The sequence below is a fragment of the Delphinus delphis genome, chromosome 1, assembly GCF_949987515.2.
Source record: "Delphinus delphis chromosome 1, mDelDel1.2, whole genome shotgun sequence".
Taxonomy (NCBI): domain Eukaryota; kingdom Metazoa; phylum Chordata; class Mammalia; order Artiodactyla; family Delphinidae; genus Delphinus; species Delphinus delphis.
In genome coordinates, this window is record NC_082683.1 from 170,073,276 (window position 1) to 170,094,733 (window position 21,458).

The following is a 21,458-nucleotide window of genomic DNA, read 5'->3' on the forward strand; positions in this document are numbered from 1 at the left end:
TGTATCTTTTAGCAATCCTACGTGTACACATGGGGCCAGCGACCTATTTCACCATGCAAAAGTTCGCTCGTTGGGACTAGCCCAAGTTCACAGCACTGTTATTTATTGTAAAATTGTTGATTAAACCTAATTATGTCAAGGTAGAGGAGTACTAGAGCACCGGCAGTTTGACGGGCAAACCAGCGAATCAATTTCTCACGGTGTGGCACACGCGCCGTGCAGAACGCCTGGAGTGAAATACACTCAGGCACATCGCGCAAGGTGCTGTGCTCAAAGTCCCGCACGTGTAGTAAGACAGCAGTTTTCAGCCTCATGAAATGTTAAGGCCCATTTAAATGGAAAGTCAAATGTAAGCCTTTGACCAAAAAAAAGTAAAATGCATCAACAAATTTAATAGAAAAAAGTATTTTTCCTCTGTCAAAGACTTTCGTAACTTGACAAATTTGCTGGATTATAAAGCAGCCTTAATTGTCTTTCTAACACATCTATCGGTCAACTCTCTCAAACTTTACTTCAGTTTTTTTAGATTCCTTAGAATCTACAGCCCAAATACACAACCAATTAAAAAAAAAAAAACTGGTATCTTTCACTTCCTTCCTCCCTCATTTTACCCATCCAATAAAAACCCAATCTGATTAAGCCTTTGCCCAGGCTGTGCATTGCAGCTAAGTGGGCTGGAAAACAATGAGCAATTTATCACTAAAATGTCTCAATCCCCATTTTCAGATGGACACTCAGTAATGACACCAGTCCTACCATATGTCTGTAATTGCCTTCTCCCATTCTCCTCATTAAATATTTTATATTTTTTCAAACTCTCTAAATGCTAACCTGTCTTCCTTATCACACTCAGCTGATAGTCTTATATACTAGATCATCTTAGATACCAAAAAAACTCCAGAATCTATCATAAAGAATTTCTGTCACTTTCTTACTACCAAATATATGCATTAATTGCATTTTTTTTGACTGACAGGGTTGTTATTAGGGGTTAAGTGAATTAATGAATGCTAAGACATTTTAATGGGTTTTGGGCATATAATAGGTATTTGCCATTATTTTTACTTTTTACCTTCCTCTCTTTTCCTTCCTATTTTCACAGAGCTTCCCTTATCCTATCAAAAATAAAATCTTCAGAAGTCCTCTGGACCCCAACTCCTCTTGCCTTTGTAGACCTGTTACTGGTGGTCTCTCTTCCTCTCACATATTTTTAACCTCTGTCTCCTGCAGTCGTTCACAAAGTGTGGTCCTTGGATCTGTGTCAACAGCCTCACCTGGGACCTTTTTATTAATGCAGATTCTCCAGGCCGCCCACACCTGCTGAATCAGAAGCTGTGGGGTAGAGCTCAGCAATCCCCATTTTAACAAGCCCTCCTCTTGTGATGCTGGTGCATGCCAAAGTTAGAGCCACTGCCCAGCTGGATTCTGCCCAAGGTCATTCAGACTCCATCTGTCAACACCCATTGTCAAACATAAACAAACCCAAAGCAGTGACAAAAATCTTCCTTTGATCTAAAGTCCCATCCAGCTATTGTGCCTTCTCTCCTCTTCCCAAACGTGCCTCTACCAAGAAGCATCTGTGGCCTTGTTCCCATTTCTTCACGCGGTCTGCCTTCCACTCGCTTGCCTTGCTGAGGACACCAACAACTTCCATGTTTAAATATCCAAAGAACACTTTACAGTCCTGGTTCCACAGCTCGATAGCATTCTACACTGTGGATTTTTTTTTACTGTCTCTTGAAATGTTTCTTCACTTCTCTGACCCTTCTGGTTCTGGGCCCCCTTTTCTCAGTGTCCTTTGCCCACTCCCTCTGAAGCTTAACTCTGCATTTTGGAGAACCGCAGGGTTTAGATCCGGGACCTTTTCTCTCTCTCTTTTGCTAATTTTTTTTTTCCCTACAGTCTTGCTCCAGGAAAATCATCGACTCACAAAGCATCCAGTATCCTACAAACACTGTTGACTCCTAAAGGCACGTCCTACCCAGACTGCCAAATGTGTGTATCCAGCAGACATTTGGAAAAATTGACATTTCCAATTGACTTCTCGTAATCTCTAAATTTACCATCTCCAACCTGAAGTCCTCCTCCTGCATTCCCAATATCAATAAATGACACCTCCAGCCACCCAGTTAATTAAGCTTGAGAATTTTTCTCAACTTTTACATTCTGTTCACACCTCGTACATCCATGTTGTTTATTGATTCCATTTTCTAAACTATGTGCTAAATTGATCCGTCTCTCCCCTATCTACTGTCCAAGCCAAACCATTCCAATCTCTTACCTGGACAGCTACAATACTCTTCTATCTCATGAACACCCCCCCGCCCATGACTCTAATCCACTGCACAACCAAACATCATGGCTCTCTGTTTAGAATTCTTCAGTTGCTTTCCACTGCCTCTCTCCCAAATTCACTTTGTCTCAGTCTCCTCTTATTTTCTGGATTTCCAACTTTTGCTGTTATAATTAATATGATTTTTTTAGAAGTCTGTATGTAAATCTTTGGAAGAATTCCTGACAATGACGGTAGGATAAACCCCTTGAAATGGAACAACTAGGTCAAATTCTCTTAAAGCATTAGTCAGTCTTGGACTTTGAGGTCAAGCACACATTGATGCAAACCTCTGCTGCCTACCCTCCCTGTGACTTTGGGGAAATTATGTATTCTCCTGGATCTTTTTTTAGTGTCTTAACCTATGAAATGGGAGAATAATATTAACTTCAGAAGAATATTAAAGATATTAAGTGAGATGATATTCCAAGTCTAACAATTTTCAGCTGTGCAAACTTGGACAAATTAATTAACATCTCTGTGCTTCTGATTCCATATGGGTAAATTGAGAATGAAATAACTACCCACCTCATAGGACACCTGTGAGGATTAAATGAATCCATGTATATGTAAAACACACAGGACAGCACATGACACACGGATCGGATCGTATAAATGTTAACTATCAGATGTTTTTAAAGCATGTAGCACAGTGCTTAACATATGGTAATTTCTTAACAAAGGTTAGTTATTTTTATGTTGCCAAATAATTGCCAAAAAGACTGTACAAATTATACTCCCACCAGCAAGCTGAATGCAAGATTTTATTTTTCATTTCATCCTAGTTGACAAGTTTTACAGGTAAAAGAAACTTTGTAAATTTTCCAAATATATCAGAATATTACTTTAATTTGATCTTGCCTCAAATTTAGATTACTAGAGGCATTAAGTATTTTCGTTGTTTCCTGGTAATTTGTAGTTCTTTTATGACATACGTAGCACATTTCACCCTCAATTTTTCTATTGGAGGAGTCACATTTTTCTCATTGATTTAAATATCTCTTTATATATGAAGAATATTATACTTACGTTTGCCTTATGTGTGGGACTGCCCCCGTTTTTCATTTATTTTTATTTACATTTTTATGTGCAGATTTTAAAGAACATTTTCTATAGTTAATATAACACCTTTAAATGTTTTTGTTAGTTTTCTATGGGTAATATGAAAAAAAAAAACCTATCCTCACCATTCAGGGTAGACTAATATTTGTTTATATTAGATATACCATATTGATTTTATATATATATATATACACACACACACACACACACACACACACACACACATATATATGATGCATATCCTCTGAATTAGTAATTCTAAATTTGAGGTAAGATCAAATCAGAAACGGGACAGGGAGGCTTTTCAAATTACACCAGCCTTTCCCAGATTCTGAAGGGTATCTTTCTGGAGGACAGTACCCCTGAGATTGAAAACCAGTATAATAAACTATTGGATGTTACTGTAGGATATTTCAAGCATGTGAATGGTGTACAGAGAGAAGAAAATTAGAGCACCACTGACCAACTGTTATTTATTTTTATATACCCAATGTGTAAAAAACTAAGGAAAGGGCTTCCCTGGTGGCACAGTGGTTGAGAGTCCGCCTGCTGATGCGGGGGGCGTGGGTTCGTGCCTCGGTCCGGGAGAATCCCATGTGCCATGGAGCGGCTGGGCCTGTGGGCCGTGGCTGCTGGGCCTGCGCGTCCGGAGCCTGTGCTCTGCGGCGGGAGAGGCCGCAGCAGTGAGAGGCCCTAGTACCGCAAAAAAAAACCACAAAAAACTAAGGAAAAACTCTCAATTATTGCAACTTGGTCAATTTCTTGGATTTGTCAATTATCAGTTTCTTTGGTAACTTGCTTTTTGTTTGTATTTTTCTTTTTCTTATTATTTTTACATTCATCATTTGTGTATTAACCTTTGAAGTCACATTGCTTTAAGTGTATCTCTGTAAACAGAATCTAGTTTGATTTAGTTTTACATTCAACTTAAAATTCTCTGTACTTTAGTAGAGGAGTTTAACTCACATTTATTTTTATGATTTATACAATTGATTGCTCTTATTTCTGTCATCATATTTCATGCTTTCCAGTTTTGTTTGTTATTGTGTTTCAGTACTTTCTGTTGTTGTTATTCCTTTATTTCTGTTCTTGCCTGTGTGGACTATGAATTCTTTAACTTTTTTCCCCCCAAAGGGTTTTAAAGATGTATCTGTTGCTCACAGTTGTGAAATGAACAGACAAGGAAATACATAGGAGGTAATCTTAAAGATTGTGGAGAACTCTGGTACTGCCAGGTGGACTTTTATTGTGACGAATTCAGTCTATTGAGGGAGGGGAGTGTGAATTGAAAAGCCCCAAAGCCAGGCTAAGTAAGTATCAAAGTCAGAGATTTCATAGTAAAGAAAAAAGAATACTAGAAAGTGAGGGCGGAGGGGGGAGAAAGTAGAGAGCCAGAAACCTGGATTTGGTGGAGATGTGAGGAGTGTGGAGATTGGTTGGTGGTAGCTGTTTTGCCAATTAGTTGAGATAACAAGGTACCAAGAGAGAGGACAATAGAGTAGTTCATGAGTAGTTTTGCTATTGATCTTGAAAGTAATCCCCCTTTAGCATTTCTGAGGTGACATTTGTTGAGATTTTTATGTTTAATTTTTGGTTGTTAGAGTGGTATTTATTTGAATGAACAATACTGATATTGGATGTATAAGACAATTTAGGTTTGTTGGCTCACATAGGGTCCTTAACCAAGTAAGTGATCATAAAATGTGTTGGTTTCTTTTCATTACATTTTTCTTCTGTTATCTAATGAGCTCTTCTTTCTTCACAATTGGGTCTTTCTTTGGCTTGGAAAGTTTGCTATTGTGTATATCATCATTACTTCTGGTAAGAAATAACAGTTTCCAATATTGTATATTTCTTCCCAGTTTGTCCTCCTCATTTTAGCAGTCCAGGACACAGCTTGCAGAGTCAAATCAATCTAGTTATGTCACTTATCAACTGTCTGATCTCAGGCAAATTTAAAAACATATCACTGTATTGGAGTTTCCTCATATATAAACTGGGGGTAAAAACCTTCTTCGTGTTATGGAATTGTTGCAAAGATAAAAAAAAAAATGAATTACCTCCATAGAATATTTTGCTGATAAACAGGCACATAGTAAATGTTCAATGAATTAATTGTTATCTTTATACTATTCAGTTTCTGAATTCTGGGTTTTTGCTTCATAGTTTTTTTCCTTTTTCATTTTCTGATTTTGGCAGTATTGATTCTGCTGTTTGAATCTTCTGAGATGAGTACTTAATTCTTCTACTTCAGTCTTTTTTTAAAAAATTTATTTATTGTCTTTTATTTTTGGCTGTGTTGGATCTTCGTTGCTGCACGTGGGCTTTCTCTAGTTGTGGTGAACGGGGGTCCCTCTTCGTTGCGGTGTGTGGGCCTCTCACCGCAATGGCTTCTCTTGTTGTGGAGCACAGGCTATAGGCACGCAGGCTTCAGTAGTTGCAGCGTGTGGGCTCAGTACTTGTGGCTTGCGGGCTCTGGAGTTCAGGCTCAGTAGTTGCGGTGCAGGGGCTTAGTTGCTCTGTGGCACGTGAGATCTTCCCAGAATAGGGCTCAAACCCACGTCCCCTGCATTGGCAGGCAGATTCTTAACCACTGCGCCACCAGGGAAGCCCCTCCTTGGTATTCTTATAAGGTAGTAGTTCTCAACCATGGGTGCACACTGACCCACCTGGGGAGCTTTAAAAAATATTGATGTCCAGGTCTCACCTGCAGAGTCTGACGTTTTGGTTTAGAATATAGCCTGGGTATTGGTATTTTAAAAGTGTCAGCAGGTAACTCTGTTGTACAGCCAGGATTGGGAAACACTGTTCAAACACTGATCACTGTTTGACACCAGTGATCAAGTCTCTATTTTAACCAGAAGTTCTTATGACAACTTCCACCTCCCAACTGCAACTTGCAAATACAGGACAAAAAAAAAAAAAAAGAAAGAGAAATGCCTATATAAAAATGATGAGGGCTTCCCTGATGGCGCAGTGGTTGAGAGTCTGCCTGCCGATGCAGGGGACACGGGTTCGTGCCCTGGTCCGGGAAGATCCCACATGCCGCGGAGTGGCTGGGCCCGTGAGCCATGGCCGCTGAGCCTGCGCGTCCGGAGCCTGTGCTCTGCAGCGGGAGAGGCCACAACAGTGAGAGGCCTGCGTACTGAAAAAAAAAAAAAAAAAAAAAAAAGATGAGCTATTAAAAGTAAGTAATAAAATTAGCAAAGGAAAATCACAGGACAACAAAAAATTAAGTGAAATGATTCTTGGGAAGAAGTGGGAAATTATGGTCAGACTTTACAAAATGCAGAAGGCAAAAGAAAATAAAAAGATGAATATTAACTAAGAGAGCTGGAACACTAGAAGCGTGAGACAGAATATTTACCAATCACGAATTTGGCTACTGGAGGATTAAATGTGATAAGTCCCAGTAGCATGGAGAGTCCAAGGGTTAACAGCCCCACTCAGGTACAAATGGGCCCCTTTGGGCCACAGAGTCTGGATTCTGTGCCCTCGGAAGGCCAGGGTTCAGAGCAGGGAGTTCTTGAAAGTTCATTTCCTCAGCTGCAGCCTCAGGGTAGAAAGCCCTGCAGTTATCACTCCAGTGTATCTTTAGACTAGTTGCAAAGGGCTCCAATTAACTCTGCGTAGCTCCTGCTGATTTTCCCTCCAGCACTTTCAACGTCCAAAGCTGCTGCCCAGAGAGACAGCGCTGGCATTTCCCTTCAAACCCAGGGCTGCTCAGAAAGACCCCTCCCAGTCTGATTTGAAATTCTGTCAAGAATGAATGCATTCAAGAATTTGCACATATACAATTTTTTTTATTTCTTTCTTGAAGATGCTTAAACATGTAGACTTAATTATCGGCATGATTAGTACAGCACCTGGCATAGTGCTAGGAATGTACTTGGTACACAGAAGATATTTTCTCAGTTTTATTGTTACATTACATTGAGCTAAGCTCTAGGAGTTATATTCCTTCTTCCGGTAATGATAATCATATTTATTATTTACTATAGCTTAGCTGATGCACCAATAGTAATAATCTTTCAGATGACCCACGTAAATCTAAATTTATGGAAAAAAAAGAAAGACATTTTAATTTATCATGCAACTGATAATATAGCTTTTGCTGTGAAAACTGGTTCAGTCCTCATATACAGTAGACATTCATTTTCTTCTACCTGAAACAAGTGGGTTCCATATTGAAAGTCTCTCATTTTTCTGTCTCTTCCACAGCTAGTAGTAATAATTAGTGAGTCTCAGCTCTACTGGTCATAAGGTGATTCCTGGATTGCTTATAAAATGCAGATTCTTGGGCTCCGTGCACAAGAGTCTGTGTATTTGGGCTAGGATTGAGAAATCTGCCTTTACCAAGTGTTCTAGTCCATGCTCTTGCAGAGGTCAGTGGACCACATATTAAAAACCACTGGGGTGAGGGGCGTGGCCAGGTGAGAAGGGATCATTTTCACCTGCTGGGCTTGAATTTACCCCTGCTTTGTTTGTTCCTGCCCCTTGTTCCAACAGCATTAGCTTTGTGGGCAGAACAGTGGTAGGGCAAGTGAAGAAATAGAGGCAGTGTAAGTAGGGCCTCTGACCCTTAAGGGTGGTGCTTCTGAAAGCTGCTAGTGCAAAGGAAGTGAGAATTACTTGGGATCTCTGTAAACTGCAGATTCTGATTCAGTAGGTCTGGGACTGTGGTGTGAGATTCTGCATTTCTAACAAACCCAACCCTCTCAGCCCCCAGGCCACGATGCCCATTAGAAAGGCAGAGAGTTCTCTACTTATATACAGAATGCAAAATGCCCATTAGGTCCAGAGAAGAAGGAGACCAGTGCAATTCCACGCATGCAGTATAATTGTAATTAATCTCGTAGTGAAGTCTCATCTGTGTATTTCAGTTACATACATTTAACCACACACCTTGGAAGTGGGGAAGGCATGAAAAGAAAGAGTGAAAAAACTCTTAAAGTAATCTTACAGGCAAAGGATGCCATCCAATCCCGAAACTATCGATACCTGTTAGAAGGAAAGAATGTGTGAATAATTTTAGGGTTTCCCAACTATTGACAGAAAAGGGAAACTCTTGTTTGTAGACACCATTGGGGTGTCTACAAAAAGAATGAAGAACTGAGAGCCATAGAGAATCATTGATTCATGAAGACTTGCCTGAGAAGCCTGCAGAGAGAGAACTGTAATAAAAACTTCCCTGCCCTGTAATTTTTTTTCTATTCAGCTGAGAAGTCTTACTCCACAGTTGTTAAAACTGCCTATGGCTGCTCTTGGTACACCCGTTCTATTTTTTCATTAGACAGTAAGCTCCCAGAGGACAAGTATCATGTTTTCTATTTATTTTAAGCCTTGTTTAGTAACTTGCTCAAGGTAGGTAATCCATACACTTTTCTTGAAGGCACGAAGGAAGAGATAAAGAAACAAATGCAGGGTTTTGGTGCTAACCCTGTAGTTAACGTAATGTTACTATTGTCTTATCATGCTGAGTTGAGTTTTGAACTACTGGTTCTGCAGTTCTATAGTTCTCTAATTTTATGAAATAATATGCAGAACTACCACAACTTAGATATATATTTGGAACTTAACATACATATTCCCAACGGGGAAAAAAATGTTGATAGGATGAATAGAATCTAAAAATTAGTTCCAAAACTTACACCTCATAATGAAGCTCAGGGACTATATATTTGCAATTTAAAATAATGGAAGCCATGCTGCTGCAAAGCTGATAATGACACAGAGCAGAAACTATTCATTTATTAAAAACAAAACCATTATCTGCTATGTTCTGGGTTAGTGCTAGATCCTACTGTTACAATCTGCTTTTGTTTTTTCCTGATTTTTAAAATTAATGGTAAAATATACGTAACAAGCAGTACTTTCTCTAAAGTATAATATTATATTAAAAATGAGTGTTTTATGGGGCAAAAACAGTAGAGATAAGTTTTTCATTTTTTATTATTTTTTTCTTGAGAGACAGAGAACCCCAAATAACAGTGACTTCAACAAAATTAAGTTTTTCTCTCTCTGATAATAGGTGTTCACAGTTGGTCAATGTAGGGGTGGATGTTCACAGTGCCAGGGATCCACACTCTTCATCGTTTTGCTATGCTATTCTTAGAGACAAGACTTCTGCCTCATGGTCCAAAATGGCTGCTGGAGCATCAGCCATCTAGTTTGGTTTCCATTCAGCAGGAAGGTGGAATGGTTGAACAAGGATGTACACATTCACTTTAATGACATATTTTGGAAGTTATTCCTCCACCTTTGGTTACATTCTGTGGTTAGAACTTAGCCACATGGCTATACCTAGCTACACAGATTGCTGGAAATGTCCTTATTCAAAGTGGCCATTTGCCCAGCTAAAAGGGTCTTTTTATTTTACTGTGGAGGAAGAGAATATACAATGAGAGGGCATTTAGTGGGCTCTGTCACAATAGGCAAACATCAGAGGTAAATTTGAAAAATTCATTTTGATGGTATTGTTAAAAGATGAATTTTGAGGAAGTCTCTGCTGTTTTTCACAGTACCCCATAGATTAATATTCCGTATTTGTGGTTTATTACAAACTATTTCTTTAAATGTAAATCTTGAAAGAAATTGGTCTGAAAAAATTCACAGGACAAAAATATGGCCTATGACATAAATAGTAAAAATAGAAATGATGTCATGTTCCTGCTTAGCTAATGTAGAAGAATTTCATCAGGTAATGCACTGTTGATGAGTTAATAGCTTTGTCTAACTCTCCTGAATATATAATGTGCCTGAACTCCTGGTACACTGTGAAAGCTTCAGATGGGGCTTTTTACAAGTTCCTCATTTTATTTTATGCAGTAAGAATTCGCGGTGCAGGATTTGGATTTCTTTTTGGTAACATGTTGTGTGATGGTTAAAAAGGATGGTAATACATCCATTTTGCTGTAGTGTAGTAATCAACTGGGCATGTTGGCCATGCTATAGTGTTGGATATAAATACTTAAGGGTTACTACTCACATTTGATAAAGAAAGGGAACAGTCACCTCAAGTTTTCTGTTTTCTAACTTTTATGACCATTTTATATTTGTATTGTATCTATATGTGGAATTAATCGAAAACATATATATATAAAGTGTTATATATATATAAAGTTTTTGATTAGTTCCAAATATATGTACATATAAAGTGTTATACTCAGTAACACACAGAAGCACATACACCCTGATGTAGAGTTTCTTATGAATCAGTTGTTTTTGTAAGGGAATACTATAGGCATATACACTCACGCATTTGGAGGGATAAGCATTTTACTTTCTGTTTGTATACAGTAGGTTTTAGTAATAACTTTGAACCTATTAACACGTTTTCAGATATATTTAAATCAAGTATTTAGTATAAAAGTGTGCTATTATTTTTAGTAATATTTATTCAACACGCCTTCTTTCTTCTTCCAGAACTGGGGCTTAAGTCTAGTAAGCGGATCAGTGATCTTGGAGTCAGAAGATGTAGGTTCTGACCTTGGCTCTGCTGTGGACTTGAGCGACCTTTACACTCTGCCCAACGGCAGCCCCTCTGTACAAGGGGCTCATCCTATCGGAGGCTTTCAGCAGGGGACCTAGGACACTGGTCAATAAGGGATGACTTTCCCTTCTCATTTATTTTTCTTTTCCTCCTGTCTCCTTGCCTGACTCCCTGCTTAGTCAAGTCTGATATTTTCTGGGAGAGTTCTAATGATATCAGTGACGGCCCTTTATGCTCCATAAAGAGTTCACATGAGTGGGTGGCTTCAAATCAATTGCAGAATTAGAAGGAAAATGACAGAGACTCCGTAGTTCTTACCAACCATGAAGGCATTGATGAAAAATGTGAGGTTAGCTATAAGCCTACTGAGAGAATCTTAACTGGATAATGCTTTGAGTTCAATTAAAATCACTGTTTCAACCATTCTCTAAGACTAGGATTAGACCCTATATTTTATTTTAAAAAATGAAAGAATAAACAATTTTGTTTTTCCCATTTGTAAACATTGAAATCCATTTAGTCTTTGATCCAAGGTGTTCCCTAGTACTAGAAATTTTAAGTAAGGTCAGAAAATCCATTTGCAGGAAATTATATGTAAAACATCAGTTTTAGTTTCCAAAGGGTTACGTTAGGTTTGGGGTAAGCTCATTTGCTATTCTACCTTTTGATTAAAATGAAAATTGACTTTCATTTTATAAATCCTACAGATCCTTATTTTTATTTAAACTATTACCCCCAAAGACAACAACAACAAATGCCACTTTCCTAGGCTACTAAGAACCAGAGGAGAAGCATCCTGGGTGCGTTTCCAGATGTCTGTTAGACCGTTGAATTTTCATCCATATTTAACAAATGCCATTATTCAGTTTCATGAGGTTACTGTGTCACAATGTCTGTGTTAGAACTTTATTTTCAGAGGTTCCTTTAAATGGGCAGAAATCACGGCATGTTGGATTGATTTAGTCTCTTTCATCCATCCACTGGGTTAGTTTGTGGCTCAAAACTCTTTCTGAGATGTAGGACACTTAAAATTTAGGATTTCTCAGCACTGCAGCAGAATCTTAAGCCAGAAAAGTCCCCTTCTCTTCAGCCCTCCTTCCCCTGGCTGGCTTTCTGTTAAAAGTGGGTTCTTCTACTGTGTCCCTAGGTAGCAGTCTCAGCTCTGCCTGTGTGGGATCCCTTACCAGATGGCCCTCTTAATAAATGCCTTGCTTTTCCCCACCCTCACTTTCTTGATCCAAATGTGAAATGCCAGCAAATAAATAAGAACATTGTACTCTGATGAGTTCTCTTGAGACGGAGGAAAGCCCTGGGGAGGGGAAGCTAGAGACTGCTTTTCTTTTTGCTGGACAGCTCCTAATTACTGGCCAGTAGGTAGAAGACACCGTTTAGACAATAGAGAATTTAAAGGTAAAGAAAGAGAGAGAGATAGAACAAATTCTCCATCTTATTCCAAATGCCTTTGCTAACAGGAAAGTACACTGGGATCGTTGGGGTCCGTTTGAAATATTCTGCGTGATCTTTGCACGGGGACCACAGACTTTGGACTCGGAGTAGGTGATGGCTGTGTGCGGATTTCACCGCCAGACTCAGAGTGCAACAGAAATGGGTGGGTAATGAGAGCAGAGCAGCCAGTTCTTTAATTGAATTAAAAGCTGGGTGACATCAATGCAGACACCTGTCCAATTACAGACAGGCCAAGGTGTTTACCGTTGCTGTACAAGCGGTTCGAAGATGACAGAAATCTTTCCGCCCACAGATTAACATAATGAAGGAGAACAGATTACAGTGGATGCCAGCCAAACACCTAGGTTGGCAGCTGAGGGTGGGGTGGAGGAGGGGGGAGGAGTGTGCTCAAGGATGTAAATAGACACAGAGTCACTTTTTCTTCTCCAAAACGTGTTGGGCTTTGAAAAGGATGCCATTTTGTCTTGTGTCCCAGGCTCGGTTTCCAGGCCGAGCATTTATACTTGTCTGCATTGAGTCAGAGTTAATCATAAAAATCTCAGTGTCAAAGCCGACTCCTCTGTTGTGTCCCTGCATCTCAGCATACAGTTTCATTAGAGGCACAAAAGCTTGCACAGCTGGTGTCAGCTCCACAATGATTTTCTCTTAGGTAGTCAGGCCACCTCCAATTATTAATATTTCTCTTGCGCTCCTTTGAAACTCGAGGTTAGAGCACGGGAAACCAAGTGTTGGAAATAATCATCTATCAGTCAAAAGAAACGGTGTCTGTTCCTTTGCTAGCTCCCTGGAAAGGGTAGGACGGGAGTGAGCATCTCTTATCGTGAGGCAGACAGCTGAGTGAGCTAAGAGGATGAAAGGTCTTTATGTTTTGGGCAAACATCAAGGGTCCACCTTTGGTAAACCATCGTAATAACTGCTGGAAAATAGGACAAGTAAAGAAGCGAAAGGTCATACCCTCTGCATTCAAGGAGCTCCCAGAATCGTTGCGAGGGGCGCGATTCTCGAGGAGAAGGCTCTTCCCCTCTGCTAGGCAGAAATCCTCAGAGCACACAGTTTGGAACCTAACGCACTAGGGCTCTTCGATTTCCTCCTGTGATGTGCTGCCACCCCTTAAATCACGTTCCTGCCCCTGCTCTTTCGGCTTGGGCTTTCTGCACCCGCCGAGGTCCACAGGACTGCAATTCAAAGGGACTATACTCACTTTACTTCAAACTCCCTTGGTGTGGCCCATCAGGATTTCTCAATGTTAAGCATTAATGCAAAATGCATTATCGCTTAGCAGTGAGAGTTCTGGTCGGGCTGGTGCCAATGATTTTAATCCGGATACCCACACTCCTGTGTTTCATGGGATCCTAACACTTTTAAGACATCAATAATGCTTCCTTTATGCTTATGGAATGTGTTTTCAGCTCACCCTCTTCCATTATCAAAAGAGACTGGCAGGTTTCCTGACATGGTTGGGACCATTTTCTGATTTCACAGAGTTTTGCGGCTGAAAGGGAATTGGAGAGGTCATCTGGCCTGCCTCGAGGTAGGAACAGTCTCAAATTCAAAGGGTAAAAAGACTCCTCTGTGACGTCTGCCAGAGAAAAGGGGCTCATATCCAAACCAATCTTAAAAGTTTTCACTTCTTTATTTTAAACATCCTAAGGATCATCAAGGAGATGACCCCATTTTACCTTATTGGGTTTTCTGTGGACACAGGATACAGTGTATGTGCCATATTTTTCTCTCTGGGATTCCTTTATAAATATGTCACTCTGTACGTTTTTCAGTATTCTTTTAAGTAGAATACTGAAATATACTTTCAATGATTATCCCTTTTTTCTCTTTGCCTTTAATCAAATATAGATCCCCTATCATCTTGGACTGGAAGCCATGGATCTTATAAATGCCCTTGTCCACTTGACATGTATGCAAGCATTTTGCTTTATGTATTTAATGTGTGTATTATCGTTATCATCAGGGTCCTTCTAGCTCTAATATTTTCTTCGATTAGAAACCTTGTAAAGATCAGCTGTGGTCTATAGCACCTTTCCCAGAAGCATATAGAAGGAAAGTTGATAAATAACTGTTTGGTACTGATATGCTGTCATAGGAGTACCACTTTTTCTTCTGGAGAGTATATAATCTAAGTCTGACTCTGACACTTAAAGGAAGACCATTTGGCCAATCACTCAATGGTCTCTAGGGATCTATCCAAGAAAGAAAGGCTACCTTGCCTAGTCTTGGGGAGAATATGTTTATTTTTTGGTGATAGCAGAACTTTTTATAAGCATTAACTTTAATCCATCCTGGTAAACGCTCCATACTGAGAAGCAAAAGAGAGAAACCGCATGTCTCAGGCAATAGGATGACTTGATCGTTATGCTGATTTAGTGAGGACCACCTGGTTGACCAGCCCCTTCTACCCCAACCTCAGTGTAACCTGACAAGAGGAGAGAAAATGCTCAATCATTACACTGCTCTTCTTACTGAAGTCGATGATACTAACCCGTATTTAGGGGAAATTATTCCAATGGTTTGACAAACTTTGTCTCTGAGACACAACATTATAAGCAAGATCCCCACTGCACATAGGAAAGAAAGGCCACCTCAGACTCAGAAAGTACGGCACGTTGTTTGAAAATGTGACTTACAAACCACCCCAAACTTTCTACCTGCGATTCGAAGTTGGCAAGAGCCCAAACATCAGCTTTTTCTTCTCCTCCTTTTCTGTTTTCTATTTTGCAGCTCTCATTTCTCAGTGTTTATTATTATTGTTTCACCTGCCTGGAGATAGGAAATGTGAGCACTTTGATAAATGGCCTGAAAGATGATCCGGTTTCTCTCCAGCATCTTTCTTTCAGAATATTGGGATTTTTCTATGAAATACAATTTGGTAAACTTCTCTACCAAAGCACAAACTGAAGAATGCAAGTTTGCTGAGAGGAATAGTGCCTGTTTCTTAAGGTCCTTAAGGTTAAAGGGGGGAAGAAATTAGCAAAGGAGTTTCATGAGAAACCTATACACACAAAGTGCCTCATTTAATGAAGGCAAGAAAGGTTAAACACCAAAGACCGTTTAGTGAATGTGAACTCAGTATCTGGGTTGACATGATCCTTCTTAAAGTCTCCACTAATAACCTTCTTGTTAAGTTGGTGTAATAGTCACAATTCCAACATTGCGCTTCAGCTATGATTTGGAAAGAAAGAATGTCTCAGGGAAGGTATTTTGTAACACAATGGAACTGCTTTTTATGTTTCCCAATGATAATTATCTGGATGTATGACGCACCTTCATGCTAAAGATTGCAGAGCATCAAACTGTATACAGCCACTGTGCCTTTTGTGACACAATATATCTGTGCCCCAGCTAGGTCAGGGCCACCTATGAGAGGCAATGCCACCTAGGTTTTTAGGTGATGAACAAAGGAAACATTTCATGTCCCAACATATTTTCCTTGCTCACTGTAGGATTAAAAATTTTATTTTCTGGGGGCCGATTCATTACTTGTTAATATGGCATTATACTAATTCAGACATGCAACTCATCTTATTTAGACTTGCAGTATTGACAGATTTGAACTTGGCGATAGGAAAGACGTGACAAATGCCAAAGATTTTCAGAGGATAAAATGGCGGGGATATATCTCACAAGGACACGTTAGTTTTGAACCCGGAATTTAGGGATCATGACGGAGGTATTAAGAAATGGGAAAAATGGTAGTGTGTATATGTCAATCCCAATCTCTTAATTTATCCCTCCCCACCTTTCCATCTTGGTAACCATAAGTTTGTTTTCTACATCTGTGACTCTATTTCTGTTTTGTAAATAAGTTCATTTGTACCATTTTCTAGATCCCACGTATAAGTGATACCATGTGATATTACTCTTTTTCCGTCTGAGTGACTTCACTTAATATGATAATCTCTAGGTCCATCCACGATTAACATATACACACTACTATGTATAAAATAGATAACTAGTAAGGACCTACTGTATAACAAAGGGAACTCTACTCAATATTCTGTAATAACCTATATGGGAAAAGAATCTAAAACAGAATAGATATGTGTATATGGATAACTGCTTCACTTTGCTGTGTACCTGAAACTAACACAACATTATATATCAACTCTACTCCAATAAAAATTTTAAAAAAAAAAGAAATAGGAAGAGGGAAGTTTGCAAAATAGTTTTGACTGTTGGGTCTGGGTTGGGTCAGGTTGAGAGTGAAATGCTAGCTGAACATCCACGTGGGATACACGGCCTGCAGGTAGAAATGCAGAACCAGAGCTTGGAGGAGAGATGTGAAGTCTGCAGATATAAATGAGAGATGAGGCTTGATGAACTAATGAAGGCAAATGTTTAGAAGAAGTGAACTAACAAAGGCAAGTGTTCAGAAGAAGAAAGAAGCCTGAGGACCCGACCTTGTTAAAAAAAAAAAAAAAAATTTAAGGGACTGTGAAAGGAAGATGAGTTGGTCAAGAAAAGCAAGGAGCCCTCAGTAATTTAGGAGGACTCCTTGGGAAAATTCTGTGGTCTAGACGGCAGCTGAACAAGGCAAAATCCAGTAAGCAGAGGAGAATAAGGACCGTGGAAGGGTTACTTGGTCTGGTGTGTAAGGGATCACTAGCGATCTTGACAAGATAAAAATCAATATTTAATAGTACAGTGCAGGCAGAAACTGAGTTGGAATGGTAGCATAGCTTGGGCTACCAAGGCTCTATGCTAGAGTTCTCCCCTTACACAGCTCTGCGTTGAGCATGTTATAGTCCCAAACTCATTTAATCTTGATAGTAACACTTTGAGGTGAATACTGTGGTATCCCCATCTCATATCCCCATGATACTATATTATCCCTGTGAGGCCTCTTCTTCGAGATAGATACGATCATTATCTGTTTACAGATGAGGAAACTAAGCCACAGAGGTCTGAGCAACTTGCCCAGACCCATACTACAAATCAGTAGTAGAATTGGCATCTGGACCTGAGCAATCTGGCGCGAGCATCTTTGCTCTTAACCACGACATCACTACATGATGAAGATGCATGTGTGATGCCGTAAGCTTTCCTTTAAGACTTTTAGTGGAAGGAGAAATAACCTCTTTTTAAAAAGTGAGCTCAGAATGTGGGTCATGATCTGGGAGATTCAAGAGGAAATGACAGTCACAGTGGCAGGAGTGAGGGAAAGCAGAAGGTGACAACATGAAGGCGTTTTGAAATTAGAGCTGCATTTGGCATGAGATGGTCCAACGTGTATGTGTGTTAGTTCATTGGCTTGCTGTCTTCTTTGGCCGCGGGCTAAGATGCTCGTGCCAAGTGCAGCCGAGAGGGTTGGGTAGCCCAGGGGGATGCTTGGGGGAGCTGCTAGAATAGAGACTTGCAGGCAACACTGGGAACTGAGGGCAAGTGAGAAGGGCCAAAGCAAACAAGGGCTGTGGTCTTTGCTTCATCCTGATCTTTGCTCTTTTAATATTTTATCCTTTCTCCTGGGGAAAGGCAATAGGCAAACATGTATTTTAAAATTTGTTGTTGAATGATGCAAGCTGTCATCAATGCCAGTTCATTAAAACAATCAAGGTTTACTCGATAAAGGGATACTACGAGTAAGACCATCTTTTTATAAGAACGATGACAGTCTATGTGATTAGGGATTAAAACAGCTCTAAAACCTGCAACAGAAAACAATGGTGAGCAAATACACAAATTATATTTTTGATACTTCTTTAATTCATGGGATTAACTAAGTAAAGAGCCTCTGCCTTGATTATAAACACCAGTAAACAAAATGTGTTTTAGTTTCTGCAGGCACCTTAAATTGCGGAACAAATCTTACATATCCACCACCAAGTCAGGTTAATTCAACACTTCCGTGGGCAGTGCTTCTGTTTAAGACAGGTGTCTTAATTAAACAAACTAATACTTTTGCAAGAAGTACAAAAGCATAATTATTTAATTGGCTAATTGTTCAACTATGTTGATTTGCATATTTGTTAGCTGCAACGTGAATAAATAGTTTGTATACGTGTACCCTACCGTTAAAATAATGACGTAACTCTTGGGAGTAGCGTCTCCTAATGTGTGTTAATAGATGTCGCATAAGAAGGACTCTCTAGTTAAATAAGGTTGAAAAATGTGAGGTAAAAGAAAATGAGATAGTTTTGTTTCTGCAGGAGGTCTAGTATCCTGAAATGGGATGATGGCCGTCTTCACTATCAGGTACACTGGGCTCTGCTTTACGAACGACATGTGGAATCCCCCATTTCTACCGGGGAAACATCTCAGGGGCATTAGCGTCCGAGAAGCACATTTGGGAAAATGCTATTTAGAGCTGTCTTAACAATAAGCAGGTCTCTCTCTCTCTCTTTTTTTTTAATTTTTATTGGAGTATAGCTGCTTTACAACGTTGTGTTAGTTTCTACTGTGCAGTAAAGTGAATCAGCCATACGTATTCATATATCCCCTCCTTTTTTGGATTTCCTTCCCACTTAGGTCACCACAGAGCACTGAGTAAAGTTCTGTGCTATACAGTAGGTTCTCATTAGTTATCTATTTTATACATAGTATCAATAGTGTATATCTGTCCATCCCAATTCCTCCCACCCTCCACCTTTCCCCCTTGCTATCCATATGTTTGTTCTCTACGTCTGTGTCTCTATTTCTGCTTTGTAAATAAGATCGTCTATACCAGTTTTTTCAGATTCCACATATATGTGTTAATAGACGATATCTGTTTCTTTCTAAATTGTTTCTTGCTAGTCACACCATTCTGCAATCAGCACACAGGCAGGAAAATGAAGTAAAGGAGCATATGTTTTTGTTTTCTACATCTCTATGTCTACCCCCCTTTCTCACACACACACACACACACACACACACACACACAATACTCTGTACAGCTTCTTCTGGTAAACATGCAAACCTCTTTTTGTCCCCTTTATTACAGGCATATTGACAGGCTTGCTACCCTTCAAAAACTATGCAGTAACCCTAGCTGCGTGCACTTTGGCTGGCTGTACCGAGAGCTCGCACGCACTGAACGTCTCTACTCCACAAGAAGGTAAAGTAATTTCAAAGGTCTTGACTTCCACATTTCAGTCATGAATAATAAAATAGGAGAAGAGCTAAATGCTGCAAGGCCATTTGCTACAAAACCCCAACCTAATTTGATGACAAAGTGCATTGCCAGGCCATAATTGCTCCATTTTTTGGGGGGGAGCGAAAATGAATCAAACTCCATACCCTTTAATGACATGCATCTTTAATAGCTGTAATGCAGATTAATGGGCTTTTTAATTGCTGTTACATTGTTCATGCAAGAGCCTTGTCATTAATATGAAGCATCTGAAAGATTAATGAAAGCTTCCTCATTTTACTATGGCTCAGAAGTAAATCTAGAGACAGTCTGACTAAAAAGAATTGATTGTATGGCACAGTATGAAATTGAGAATCCAACGGTTGATTTCCATGGTCTCTTTTAACTGCTAAACCCCAGCGTGAGCAACAATTATTTCAGTGTGATAGAACCTCCAAAGGCCGATCGAGGCATTATTAATCACGACCTGCTTCCTTCCGCCTCAAGTCGCACTTTTGTTGTACCTGGAACTTACAAACTGTTGGCATAAATTAATGTTTCAGAAAGCATACATTTAGGAAGGCAGTGGGAAAGAGAAAATATTTTAGCACTCTAAAGCGAAAGCTTTGCTCGAGCGTCAGAATGCATCTCTTCAAGAAATAACAGCTCTCAAAACATTTAAAGCGTCGTTACTTCGTATTTCTCCCTCCTGGATGAGAGGGATTAACATATTTCTCTTACTGTCTAGTTGTAAAGTGATTCAGGAGACTTAAAACCTTGATCTTTAGGGAAAAAGAGTCTGCCAGTCTCTTTCTTTTTCACTATCCCTCCACCCCTGCTTACCCACTTCCTCTTCTTCCCCCTTCCTTCTTTTAAATCCTTAAAGCAAGTACCACTCGCACAGAAAATGCGTAAAGAAAGACAATGGAGGCACTCCCCTGGCAGTTCAGTGGTTAACACTCCGCGCTCCCAGTGCAGGGGGCACAGGTTCTATCCCTGATCAGGGAACTAAGGTCCCACATGCCACACCAGGTGGCCAAAAAAAAAAAAAAAAAAGACAATGGGGCTCATCTGATGAAACATGGACAGAAAACAAGAGTTTGTAAACTCCTTCTTGTGACAATTTGTTCTTCATGCCTTGCACCTGACCTCACCAGACCACCCTCACCTGGGCTACAGCATTGGTGACCCATCTTCCGTGTTTTCTCAATGTTCTCGCCATCTTTCTTATTGTGTCTTTGCTTCTGCTGAGGCATATATCATTATTCCCTTTTCCAGTTACTTCCACCAACTTCCATATGGCACAGATTGTCCTATATCTCACTCTTTTCTCCCTTCTGTCCATGTCTTGCCTGGTACCCTTCAAACCTACTTCACAGCTCAACCCCAGAGGGATTCCTGCTCATTCAGTTCACCATTTTCTTTCCATTATTTCAGGATTTCCCAATTTCTAGTTTTTCCTTAAATTTATTACTAATTTACTGAACGATAGGTATGTTTAGGATCAATTTCTAAAAGGTTTTTTAGTTCCTGTGACTCCAGTTCATTGACCATTACAGAAAATGAACAGGCCCCCTTTACTAAAAAAAACCTCACATACGTTGTAATTTTCATACGTAATTAATTCTGTATCTTCTGGCTATTTCTATGGTTACATATACGTCTTTTTATATCGATTATGAACCGCTCTCCCTAGCATTGCCTATCTTAGATCAAAAGCTCCTCAAGGGTAGGGATTCTGTCTAATTTGCTTTAAAAGGCACAGCCCAAGTAGGGATTATGGGTTAATAATACTTGCGATGAAGTAACACAAGCATCAGTAAAGTGAACCAGTGTAAATACTCCCCGTCCATCATTGAGGCAAATTCTCATAAATTCAGGACAGGTATTTAGTACTGTTCCTAAAGCAATTACTGACAAGCTGCCCACGAATCAGGAACATTTCCATGCATGGGATTTCTGGCTTATTCCATGATTTATGGGTTTGGGTGTGAAAAGTTTGAATTAGAAAAGTAAACTAAAATTAGACTCTATATATCTTTTTA

General features: G+C 39.7%; 1 protein-coding gene across 1 annotated transcript in view; it reads left to right on the forward strand.

Annotated features, from left to right (window-relative positions):
- The window catches only part of USH2A (usherin), a 779,248-nt gene that overhangs the window by 310,577 nt on the left and 447,213 nt on the right, over window positions 1–21,458 (forward strand). The window contains exon 30 of the mRNA XM_060022310.1: window positions 19,285–19,398. Within this exon, the coding sequence (XP_059878293.1) occupies window positions 19,285–19,398 (114 nt within the window). The remainder of the gene's footprint in view (window positions 1–19,284; window positions 19,399–21,458) is intronic.